Source organism: Falco naumanni, chromosome 9, assembly GCF_017639655.2.
Source record: "Falco naumanni isolate bFalNau1 chromosome 9, bFalNau1.pat, whole genome shotgun sequence".
Classification (NCBI taxonomy): domain Eukaryota; kingdom Metazoa; phylum Chordata; class Aves; order Falconiformes; family Falconidae; genus Falco; species Falco naumanni.
Window position 1 is genome coordinate 4,293,178 of NC_054062.1, and position 12,740 is coordinate 4,305,917.

The 12,740-nt window shown below is 54.5% G+C and overlaps 1 protein-coding gene across 1 annotated transcript in view; it reads right to left on the reverse strand.

Annotated features, from left to right (window-relative positions):
• The window catches only part of LOC121094261 (collagen alpha-1(I) chain-like), a 91,031-nt gene extending 82,680 nt beyond the window's left edge, over positions 1-8,351 (reverse strand). Inside the window, exon 1 of the mRNA XM_040607629.1 lies at positions 8,236-8,351. Coding sequence (XP_040463563.1) covers positions 8,236-8,332 — 97 coding nt within the window. The 5' untranslated portion in view covers positions 8,333-8,351. The remainder of the gene's footprint in view (positions 1-8,235) is intronic.
• Positions 8,352-12,740: the final 4,389 nt, after the last annotated feature.

The window sequence follows — 12,740 nt, forward strand, 5'->3', positions numbered from 1 at the left end:
TCCCCACTGCAGCTCCCATGAGCTTTAGAGGAGGAACCAAGGCAAATTTTAGGGCTTGCAACAGGGTGATGGCTTTGGCAGGCTGTTGTGGAGCACATCATCCAGCCCTGGCCACCAAGCAGCTGATGGGAGGGGAGGCAGAAAATAGAGAGGGGCTTTGAAGATGATCAAGGGGCTGGAGAACCTGCCTGTGAGGAGAGACTGAAACGGTTGGGTCTGTCCTTCCTGGAGAAGGCTCGAGGGGACCTCATCACACTATTCTAGTACTTAAAAGGGCAGCTACAAAGAGGACAGAGGCTCTCTCTTCACCAGGAGTCACACAGAGAAGACAAGGGGCAACAGGTACAAGTTGCACCAGGACGAGATTTATCTTGATACAAAAAAAAAAGTTTTTACAGTGAGAACCATGAGCTACTGGAACAACCCCCCAGGGATGTGGTGGAGCCCCCATTGCTGGAGGTTTGCAATGGGACAGGCTGCTAGACAATCTCATCTAGGCTCCCTTAGCCACAAAAGGTTGGACCAGATGATCTTCTGAGGTCCCTTCCAACCTGGGTTGTTCTATGATTCTGTGACTTGATGTGTGTGTGTGTTCGGGGAGTGTCAGGCTGCTGAGCACCCTGGCTGATAATGCACTGCAGCCACCCAAGGATGAGCAACGCTGGCCACAGTGCACCTGCATCCTGCTGCATGCCGGGGGGACACCTCCAGAAGGCATCAGGACTGCTGGAAGTGAGCAGGGAAGGGAAAGTGCCAGAGGCAGCTTTGCTCATGGAGAGCCATCGTGTCACCTTGGGTCTCCTTGCCCCTTCCCAATTGCTGTCCCCCAGCAGGCACCTTGGGCAGGGAGGAGCAGGAAAAGATACCAGGGAAAACAAATCCATCTCATCACAGCAAATACTGCTGCTCCGTCCTGCAGAGACGCTGCAAGCTGTCTGTGAAACCACTGTGGCAAAGAAACAAGGAGACTCATGGTTGCAGGGCAAGGGGCTGCTGCAGCCCCCATCCCGCTGTCTGCAGCCCATCAACCCAGCCAGCACCAACAGCCGCGCGCCCGGGCACCCTTGTCCCCAGCAGCACCAGGATCAGCCTGATGTGACCTGAGGTGGCCTTTAACCCTGCAGGAATTACACTGCCAGGAAGGATGGGAGAGCTAGGCAAAGTTCCATGTGGGTAATTAGTGCTGCACTAATTGCCATCATTGTGGGACAGAGACGCACTGTCAAGCTTGACGTGCCCTAAACAGAAGCTGATTTTTGTCACTGTGTTGCTCCCTTGAGTTCTTGGAGTGGGAAAGGCAGGGGAAGAGGTTGCTTAAGTCTTAGAGAGGTTTTTTTCTTAATTGATGACCACAAGGGAGCAAAGCTTTTCAGCTGACTGCTCTGTCACAGGGGCTGCAGGTTGAATTAAGCCTTTGCACAATGAAGGAACAACAGGGACAAGGAGTCCCTTTGCCACAGCTGGTGATCAGGAAGCACTTCCCCCTGCCAGCGCCTCCGTCTGCCCCCAGTGAAGCAGAGCCCATGGCAGCACCAGATCTCACTGCGCTGCTACACCCCATGATGCAGCCCGCAGAGCCAAGGATGCTCAGCCTCTCGCTGAGCTCTCCCACGCTTGCTGTGCGCTGTGAAGGAAGGGGACAGACCCAACCTGGCTCATTTAAAAATAGGGAGCAAAGGACATGAAAAAAAATAGCCCACAAACCATGCTATGGGATGGTAGGTAGGGGCGAACAGCCACCTGTTCTCTTTCTAGCTGAAGGAAAGGAGGTTTCTGTGCTCACACCTGTCCCTTGAAACGCTGCTGCGGTTGGCAGGCAGGAGCATGGAGAGACCCTTTCCCTGCCTGCCTGGGCAAGAGCTGCCACACCAGCACAGACCCTCCCAGCTGCCAGAGCATCCCTGCAGAGGAGGGCTCCTTCCTCACACCCTGTGGAGCCAAGCCCCAAGCCTGCACCCAGCTGTGACCCTGAGGACGGAGCCCCCAGCACCCAAGAGTCCCCACCAGCCATGTGATATCCACCTCTCCAAAGGGGCTCCTGAGCCTTCCTTCCCAAAGAAGCCTCAAAAAACCCAAACCCCCAGAGGAACGAATGACCCCCCACACCACAGTGATCAGTGGATCAGCTCTTCTCCTTGGAGGCTCAGCCCTAACCGTTCGCAGCTGTTGTGGTAGTGGTAGCACAGCCAGCATCCCTTGCCCACACAGGCTTAACACCAGCCCATGGCCCCACAATGACTACAGGGTTTGTGAAAGCAAAGATTAATGTTGTGGATATATATAGCACATACTGAACATAGACAAAGAGCTCTGGCTTCCTCGCCCAGCGGTGGAACGTTACGTCAGCCCCCACGGCACAGCCAGGACCTCAACCAGGAGCAGATGGCGATTCCCCCTGCGAGAAATCAGGAGCCTTTTGGGAGCCTGCTGGAGGCAAGTGGGGGGGAGAGCCACCCCGAGCTGCTTCTCACACCAGACCCTGCATCCACCCCCCAGGACCCCTCCACCTTGCTGGAAGCAAACTTAAAACCAGTCTGGCTTAGTCTTGGCTTGAGCGCCAGGAGCCGGAGCTGCTTGCCGGCACCAGGCTTTGCCGGGGAGAGCAGCGAGGCTCCTGTCAGTATTTCAACAAGAGCAGGCCCCAGTTTAGGCGTAACAGTGCACAGCCCAGTTCAAACTGTTTATTTTTCCACAGGTGTGATGCTTCTATCATCCAGCTCAACTTCCTGGTAAGTTTATGTGATCGTAAACCTGCAGCATACAGGCTATCCATTCTCCTTCTCCTCCAGAAAAACCTTCCCCTAAGAAAGAGCACTTATGCACCCTTGAAGCCCTTTCTCAGTATATTAGAGCTGAAATGTAATGATTTCCACCCATTACGTGCAAAAAAATAGAGGTGCAAGCAGCATGAGCATCCCTGGTGCCAAGGCAGGTGGTGGCACGCATGGGGACATGGGCTGCCAAGTGCCAGAGCCCACCCAGGGCAGCATCCAGACCTGCTGGCGCAGAGAAGGTGGGCACTTAAAAAAACATAAATCGACAGGGAGAGAGAGTTTTTAGGAAATTAGGTTCTGTATGGCCCATTGCTCATGGAAAGGTTTAAGATTTTATGAGTTGGTCTAATCTGGAAGGATTTCTCATGGGGCTGCTGCCAAACTCCAAGTTTGTGCTCCAGCTTACAGGAATACAAATACACACTGCAGACAGGGATCCTGGGAATTGCTGGACAGTTTTGGCTGAAATTTTTCAAATAATTCAGCGTGAGACAGACATATAACAGAAAGACTCTTCAATCCAAACAGTTCAAGTTCGGCAAAGTCAAACACCACAACAAAAAGCATCATCACAGCAGCTGTCAGGATACAGCAGCCCAAGGAGCGGTACCAGCTCTGTGCATGCACACCCCCCAGTATCCCTGCACCCCGGGGTCCCGTCCCTTACGGCTTTGCCATAAGCATCGTGTGTCACCATCACCTCAGGAAGAAAGCAGTAGCAGGTGGGATGGCAGCATTTAGAGGGGGCAGTGTGAAAACCTCCAGCGTATGCCACATCCTGAAATGCGGTGTCATGTCCCAGGTCAGTGCCTTCTCCTCCAGACATATCAGAGGAAATTGGGGCCACATCCAGGCTGGGGTTCCCCAAACACCCAAGCCAGAACTGAGGGTGGTGCAAGGGGGGATACAACCCAGCAACCAAGAGTTAACAAGTGCAAGTGATGGCATTTGTGCCACCTGTATTTGTCCGAGGGAAAGCAGCAAGGGCTCCTGCCTCTACCCACCTCCTTCCAATTCCTGGACAAAGGAACAGGAGGATTTTAGGGTGGAAAAGGGCTCTTTCATCCAGCAGGTACAGCTGGAAACTGATGCCCAGCAAACTCAGACTTCAGATGAGGGGGGTGTTTTTCAGCTGCAAGGGCAACCTCCCACGGCAGCTCACCTGGGAACACCAGCTTTGCCATCGCTCCAAGCCTCCATGCTACGATGGGACAACTTTCACATCACATGGGAAAACAGATGCACTCCTTCAGGCCCGGCCAAAAACCACCACACCAAATTCTCCAGGTTTTGCTTCTTCTTTTTGCAGGGGAGTTGAGCAGACCGACCACCTCACCACTGCAGCAACCCTGCATCCATCCTTCCAGCCCCCTTCGAATGGACCCAAAGCACAACAAGGCCAGGCTGGCTCTCCCCTCCATCCTTTGGTGCAGAAAACCTTGGCTAAGAGGATCACACGAAGGACCTCCGAGATAAAAGCTGCATTGTAAAAATATACTGGCGGGGTCTGTCTGGGGGCCCTTGTAACTCCTACAAGCTCTGAAGTTTTAATCGTTCATTCTCGGCCTTCACAGGGGCAAACAGCCACAGGGGAAGGCTGCACAGATGCTCCCTGTGATGGGGATAGGGGCAGTGACCCCTGTATTTGTGCCATTTTAAATGCACAGTTTAGGATCTTGTGAAAGGGGAAAAAAACCCCACCATATAATTGCCTAATTGAGGACTCCATAGTAATGTGCATGCACTGGAGGGTTAAGTGCAGATGATATGAAGACTCCGAATGTGGTATTTCTGAATTTTTAAGCAATTTGACTTGAAACTAGTTAAGACTACCATCATTTTTATATACATACACATGCATGCACACAGATGTGATCTATAAAGTATACACTACTATACATACACAAACAGTACTAACACACCACAATTTATGTATGATTTTGCTTATTTATGTTAGGTTACACATTTAGTTCACAAAGTCCACACACACATCCTAATTACAAGCACCCGATAGCATAAGACACCAGATTTGTGGAGCCTTGCTCCGCAACGCTGTATTTGACATTTTGGAGCACCAGACCTCCAGGAGGATAATTTACTGAAAGACTACTTTCACCAACCCTCGAGCAAGAAATACCATCTGCAGGAGCCAAGCGTTGCATTTGCAGATGCATCCCTTAATTAAGCAGATTTTAATTGGGTGACTCTAAGCTTTAATTAATGGCAAATTGTTCATGCACATTCGTTTTTGGGTCACGTTCCCAGACGGGATTTTTCTGGGTTGATTTGGGGAGTTTTGTGGGGCCGGGTTGCAATTATGGTTATTGCACTTCACGGGGGGAAAAAACAGCTCCCAGGGGCCCTGGAGCCACTGGACTCCCACTACCCCAAGGAGGTTTCCCATTTTCCCCTCCTTCTTAAACACAGCATCCCCCGAACAGCGGGTTGAGCTCAGCAAAGCCCCAGAGACACCCGTGTTGTGCCTGCTGGTGCCAGCACATCTGGGCACCAGGAACATGGAGGGGGGATGCTCAGAGGCAGCTAGGGCTCGTGCAACCCCACAGCACCCCAAACTCAGAGAAATGCGGCCAGTGCCACCTTGCCCCCACCTTCACAGACCCACGGTGCTGCGAAGCATCTCACTCAGGAATTGTTACAGCTGAAACAATGGAAAAACAGGTGCAAGGTCAGTTCTTCAGGCTTGGGGCTCTACCTACCCTGCACAATGTGCCATGCACACCAGCTCGCACAACAGCAGCAGTGATCGCAGGGAGATCAGGTCCCACCTGCTGCCTTACAACGGTCCCCTAAAAAAAATATAAAAATCCTCTCCACCATTTCCACACCAGCTTACAGCTCTGGGTGGTGCGTGGAATAGAGCTCAAGGGATGGATTTGATTCAGCACAAACAGTTTTCTTAAAGGGCATGGGTGTGCTCTGAGGGAACAGATGCATGGAGACCCCATTCCCAGAGTACTGGAGTCAATTCCCACCCATTTCTGGTGCCCTCACACCTCCTGAGATCATCAGCAAACATCCTTTTGGTAACAGCTACAACCACCACAAACAGCAACAGCCCCATTTCCCTCCCAGATGGATTCACCTCCTGCTTTTACAACCCAAAGCCCCAGCTGGGGCTTATGAACTTCTAAACTGACCTCGCCCAAGCCCAACCCATGCAAACCACTCTTCCACCCTGACACAAGGGAGGAGATGGTGCCACCCCCATGACAGCGATACTGCCGAAATACCAGCTGCTTGCTATCCCAACACAAGCAGAGAACCAGGAGGCATCAACAAATCATCTAATCCTGACTCAGCTGGAGACAGGAAAGAAGACAGAGATCCTAATTTCCTAATGGATCCATCTAAGAAATGAATCTTAATTTTTTTCCAGTCCTAAGGTGCCGCAGATGCTGCACGGCATGCCCTCTCCTCCACATGGAGCAGACAGAACATGCAACCTCAACAAGGTCTTACCAGCTTTGCACACCAACCAACCGCTGCCTCAAGTCATTAGCTGCTCTCCTTGGGCGCTCATTCCCTGCTTCAATTATTCCCCACTTGCTTTGGGCTCAGCATGCAAAGCACCCGGCCAGCCACAGGCCACTGCTCCAGCTTGCAAAGCCAAGCCCAGCTCCGAGGGCAGGAAGGCCAGCCAGGCTCCGCAGCCCCCCACTCCCCATCCACCTCCTGGAGGGTCTATGCTGCAGCTGTGCTGCCCAGGCCATCCCTGGAGCAAACTGCACCATCAGCAGGGACCGGCTGAAGAACAAGAACCTCAGCCACAAAGAACTGTCTTGTTTTACACCAGTGCCTGAGAAGCCCACACGTTTGAAGGACAGTGCCCCCTTGCCCAGCAGAATCCGCAATAAGACCTGAAAACCTGCCGGAGCTTGTGACCTTTGCCAGCCCAGGCAGCAGTGATCAGAGGGTAAAGCCACACACCTGGATGATGCTCAGTCAAATCTTCCTCAGGGCTGCCCCATGACCCAAAGGAAATAAACCCTTATAACGAGCATGTGGCTTCCTAATGCTGCTACAGCCAACCAGCACTTCCAGCTCTCCCCATCCCTGCCGTGCCCAGGGAAACGCCAGGCTGCAGACACCCCTCTCTGCCCTCTCCCTTGCTCCCCACACAGCCCAATACCCTCACGGGAGTTACCACCTCCCACGTTCCTCAATTCAACCCCAGTCCCCTGCACCTTATTCCCACTTGGATTTTGCTCCAGTCCCAGCCCCTGGAACACAAGTCCCAGCTCAGTTTCTCAGGCTGTGAACTGCATCATTCCAGCCTTGTTTCTGAGCCAAGGTTCAAGTGGAGTTAAGCTCTAGTGAGATAAATCAGTGGTTTCCCTCTCAGAAACACATTCCCACCGATGCAGCGGTACTGAAGCCTCCGGCACACTCAAACACAGATGGGTTTGGGCAGGGGGTTGCACAGTGGACAGGAGCATGGGGTCACCGCCTCTGACCGGGACCCATACGTGTTAGCACAGTGCAAATGCAGCCACAAACGTCGGTGCTTCCTTCAAAATAAACATCCTTCTCTACAGTCACTTTATTAAAGTATTTGTCATGCCCCGCACAGCTCAGCACTTTCCAGGGAAAAGTCCCAGCCCTGTGCACCAAACTTTGGGAACAGCTTGTTTGTCATTTTCATGAGACAAACCAGCCCCGTGCCCCATTCCATAGGGTGAGGGGCCTGAACCCCCCTGTGCCTGCCCCAGGTGGGAGCCGGACGGGGGCTCCTGCCACAGGGAGGGCAGGACTTCGCATTCCCAAAAGTTTCATGAAAAGTTTCATGACTCAGTGACTGGCCGCAGCGGGGAAAGAGGAGGGACATGGGGACGTGCTGCAGTGCCCCAGATAGAAGAATAGCTCCAGCTGTGGCACACACAAGCCCATTATGTTGTATTACACATCGGAGAAGCCATGCACGTTATATTACACATCGGAGAAGCCATGCACAAGCTCCAGCAAGTCTGGCTGCTCTGCTCCTGCAAGAAGAGGGACACCTTCCCTTGGAAAGCAGGGACACCGTGCCCTGCTCCAGCCCTGCCGCCGAGACCCTTATGCCACACTGAGCCCCCCAAAGAGAGCCCTTCCCAGCGCCTGGAGGGGGGCAGCCCCCCGCAGCCCCCCGGGGATGCCAGCGGCAGCTGTGGGAAGCCTTTGTGCCCTCAAAGCAAGCGCGGCCGCGATGCCGGGGCTGCAGGGGGTGGGGGTGGGGGGTGTCCCCCGCCGCATCCCCGCGGGAACCCGCTGCCGGGGGGGGGATCCCAGCCGCGCTGGCCGCTCCGGGGGGGGGGGCCCGGCCCCGAGCCCCGGGCTAACAGTGCATCCTAGCGGGGACCACCGCACCCAGCAGCCCGGCCCGGGATGCCCCCAGCCGGCAGCACGCCCGTCCCCCCCGGGCCGCTGCCCAGCCCTGCCGCCCCCCGGCCCGGTGCGCTCCTACCTGCGTGCAGCCCCGAGCCCGGCTCGGGGGGCTCCAGCCCCGGGGGGCACAGCGGCAGGGCGCAGAGCAGCGCCAGCGCCAGCGCCCCGCAGCGCATCGTGCGCCCGGCGCCGGCCCCGCCGCATCCCGGCCCGGCCCCGCCGCCGGGGCAGGCACGGCCCCCCCCGCCCCCACCCCCGCCCCCGGCCCCGGCGCCGGCCCGCCCCGCCCCGGCCCGCCCGGCGCTGCGGGGACCCCCCACACCCCGCGGGGGGGCTTCCCTCCGCCCCCTGCCCCGCACGCACTGCTGCTCCCGGGGCACAGCGCTGCAGGGGTTAACGCCCCCCACCCCAAATCAGACGCGCTCCCAACGCCCCCCGGCGCTGCAGTGCTTGGAGGGGGGACCCCTCCCTCGGGATCCCCCCCTGCCCCCCTGTGCAGGCTCGGACACACGTGCTTGTCCATCCAGCGGGTGCTGCAGGGGTTAATGACACCCCCCCCACACACACACACACGTGCTGGGTTGCCCCCCACCACGTGCTGGTTTGCACTTCATAGGGAAAGGAGACACCTCCACCACCACCCCAGCCACTCAAATAATAGTTGCTGTAAGTGTTTTCCAGAGCGCTTTGTCCCCAAAGCTGTACCCCACCCTGCTGCCTCCCCCAGGGGGGTACCCGACCCTGCTCCCACAGGGTGATGGGAACAGGGCAGCCTCCCACTGTGGCATCATGGGGTGAGTGAGGGACCCCAGCCCCCCCCCCCTCCCCCCCCCCTCCCCCCCCCCCCTCCGGAGAGCTGTACTGGTCATCTGGATTTAATCCCGCTTTCCGTACCCAGAATCTGGGCTGGTTCACCCCCTTCTTGGCATTGCATGGGTAAAATCCCCCCTCCCCCAGGTCCTGCCCAGCCCTCACACCACTGCAGGCTCCAGAGCCACAGCAGCAGCACTGCGGGCAGACACCCCAAAAGTGAGTTTCCCCAATCACCACCCCAGACAGCCCCATGCCTGCACAGCACCCAGCATGAGTGCATCCCCCTGGCAGAGCCCACTGGGCTGCACACCAAGCCCTCCAGTATCACCAGTGGCACAGTCCCTGCCACTGTAGCCACGCCAAGGCTGCTCTGCCCTGGATGACAAACCCCTGAACGCTCCCAGAGGCCCTTGGGGGGTTATGCCTCATGCCCACTGGGGAGGGAGGCTCACTCCCAGTCCATGCTCATGTTTTCTCTGCAGCAATCACCCAGAGACCCCCCAAAAATGTGGGAGCGAGGGGCTGAAGACCTGCCTGCCTGCGGGTGGAGGACCCTGCCAGAGCACAGGAGATGCTCAGGCGTCCAGCGGTGTCACCTTGGCTGTCATTTTGCTCAAACACCACACCATGGCAGTGGGGAATTAGGCTTCGGTAAGCTCCATTGCTGCCTGATCTTGGCGTTCTGCGCTCAGCCTCTCCCAGGCCCTTCCCCGGCCACGCACTGACTCAGCTGGTCAAGGAAACGAAGGTCAGAGACACTCAAGGAGACATTTGTTTTGCCCCATAGAAGATTTTATTTGTCAAGAGCATGTGACACAGGTTTGGCTTTCCTTTCTCAGGTGTTGCTGAATCCTGCTGACTTCCACGGCTGTGACCTCTCCCAGCAGCACTTCTCCTGTCGCATCCCTTGGCTCTTTGCTGCTGTGGGACACGTAACCTCCTCGCAGCGCAGAGGTGCTGCCCTCCGTTACTTTCACGTGCCGCCAGCCCACTGCAGGAGAAGGTTTTTTTAGGTGGATCAGCTGCAGAACCAGGTCTTTTAAACCAGCTCTCCACTTCATGAGGAGGGGCAAAAAAACCTTGGAAAAGTCATGCATTTATCCTGCAGCAGTCCTGTCGGCTCAGCTCAGCATCCTCTTTTTAAACATGCTCTCATTTTGCTGAATCCAGTGACGCAACCACATCCACTCCCCTCCTCAGTCTCCTGTGAGAAAAATGGGGGTTTACACCCCTGTGGGTATTTCAGACTTTTGTGCAGGAGTAGCTGGACAAGGACTGTGCCTGCTCCTCCTCCTCCGCTGCTTGTGCCGTGCTGGGCAGAGGAAAGGCTGCCAGAAACAAAGAAATGATAAAAAGACACAGACAAAGCCAGTGCTGGGATATTCTGTTTCAGAGCAATGACAGAAAGGGGAGATGAAGATAAAATGAATAAACTACGGTTATTGATACTGTTTTCTTTGAAAAATCACAGCCCTGCTCCGTTGGCATGTCCCAGGCTTCCTCTGTGGGCCAGGGGCCTCCGTGCTGGTCTTTCCATCAGTTCGCTCGGGAGCTGGTTTGCTCAGACCGCCCTTCTCAAACAGCTCAGCACCTCCTTCATGCCCCACCTCAGGACTTCACCCCCACCAATACTTGCACAGCCTTATCAGAGCCACCCTTCCGCATCACTGTGCGGAACTCCTCACAGCTATCGCCATACATCAGTCCCCGGCCTTTCATCATTTTCGTTATTGCTCCTTTTCTTTGAATTCCCTCCAATGAACCAATGGGTCTGCTAGGGAGATGCCAGCTTCCCTGTGGCACCTCACTAGCACCCTACCAGGAGCCTGTGGATGTAAAAATATCACGCACACATCAGTGATTTAAAACACCAAGACATGAAGGAGGCAGAGTAACCTGCAAGAGCTCAGGACCTTGTCCTCTCTTCTGCACTCGTTTGCTGCATGACCCTGGGTAATTTAGTCCCCTCGAGGCGTCTCAGTTTATTTTTTTTTATCACATGGAGATGCAAAACTAGCCTCTCTCACAAAATACTTTGGAATGTGCTGGGGGACAGCATTGAGCTGAGGCTTATTATGGTCAGGCACTTTCTGAAAATGGTGCTTTCTACAGCTCAGAAAGTATCAGGAGATCTACTCAGGGCTGATCAAGAGGGATGAATTCTACTGGGATGAGTAATTCATCACTTTGGAGGGCACACAGGAGTCTCCAGGCACTGTCTGCACATGTGGCTGGAATGGGGAATCAGCCGGCGATGCTGGGTTTTCATGCTCCGCAGAGCACAAAAGGCCAAATTCCCTGAGCACCTTGGACTCAGGTGTGTTCAGTGTCTTGCCCTGAGTTTTCTGCATCCTTAGACAAATATTTCAAGGAATGCCCCTCAAAGAGTGGCAAGGGGAGATGAACCAGCCTTTTTCCATTTTTTGTTTCCCTAGAAAGTACAAAAAGCCTGAAAATGCTACCCCCTAATGCGAGAACAAAGCATGGGAGTGCTGTCCTCGGAAATACTGATCCAGATTGTATCCGCAGGGCTGGGAGTGGAGATCTAGGGAACAGAAATACAGCGGTCTCTGCTAGCAAGATGTGCCACTGAGGGGAAGAGACCTGATGCAAACTCACTCACAGCAGCTTTTCATGAATGTTGTCACACCGGCCATGAGGACCAGGCAGCGCTGGGGCCAAGGTACAAAAATAGAGCCGTTTTGTGGAGTTCAGCTGGACCCAAACCCTGCGAAGCAAAGCCAGGTGTTTCAGCTCCAGTGTCTAAGATGTGGGAGATGCTCTGAGTGTGGCAGCAGGGATCCCAGCTGCTCCAGCTCCTTCAGCCCAGGGTTTAGGCAGTCCCTGCAGAAGCTGTGGGGTGCATTGCTGCCTTGGTCTCACGGACCAAAAGAATACAACTGAAACAGGTCAAAAGAAATCTGGAAAAAAAAAAAAAAAAAAGGGGCAGAAAGCCATCAAAAGGCTTTTCGGATTTAAAAACACATATGGGATTGTAAACTGGGTTTGGAGCTCCTGTGTGACACACATCTGGAGGGGAGAGGTTGCTCCTCTGGTCCTCCAGGCAGATTCCAGCTCCCCAGATGGTTGTGGTGGAGCAAATGCCACGGGGTCTCTGCTGAAGTCGGGATGCACAAACCTTCCCTTGTACACTGCTCAGACACATTAAGAAATCCATTTTGCATGCTTGTTTGGGATATCTCAAAAAGGTAATAAAAATCCTACTTTTCTCCCCTGTGCTCCCCTGTCACCCTGCCCAAGAAACCCAAACCCTGCACAGACTAGACTGCAAGTCAAGAGAAGTTCTTCTGCTCAAAACTTCACTAATAATGTATTGTGTGACCTCAAGCAAAACAATTTTCTTCCCATGTTACAGCCTGACCTGTGATCAGGAAGTTAAGGACCTTTCCCTTGCGTTTCACACCATGCCCAAGTCTCAGGTGGGACCTGGGGTGGTCTCATCACAGCAAAGATGCAGCAAGAGAGAAGAATAAGAGTTGCATACTAAAACAGACCTCGTGCTCTGGAGAGTACTAAGAAATGCAACAATGCGATGGTCCTCCCTTCAGCGACGCTCTGCAGCTGCTATTAATTTTTCTCAAAAATTTTTTTGAGCTGTCCTTGGAGCTGCCAGAAGCATCGCACCAGCAGTCCCTGATGAAGGAGTTGCACACAGTGGATTTTTCCCCCTGTGTGGGGAGTCAGGGCGGTTCTCCACCCAGGATGTTCCCTGAAAAAGTTCCTGCCCATGTACCGACAGCCCTTGGGTTT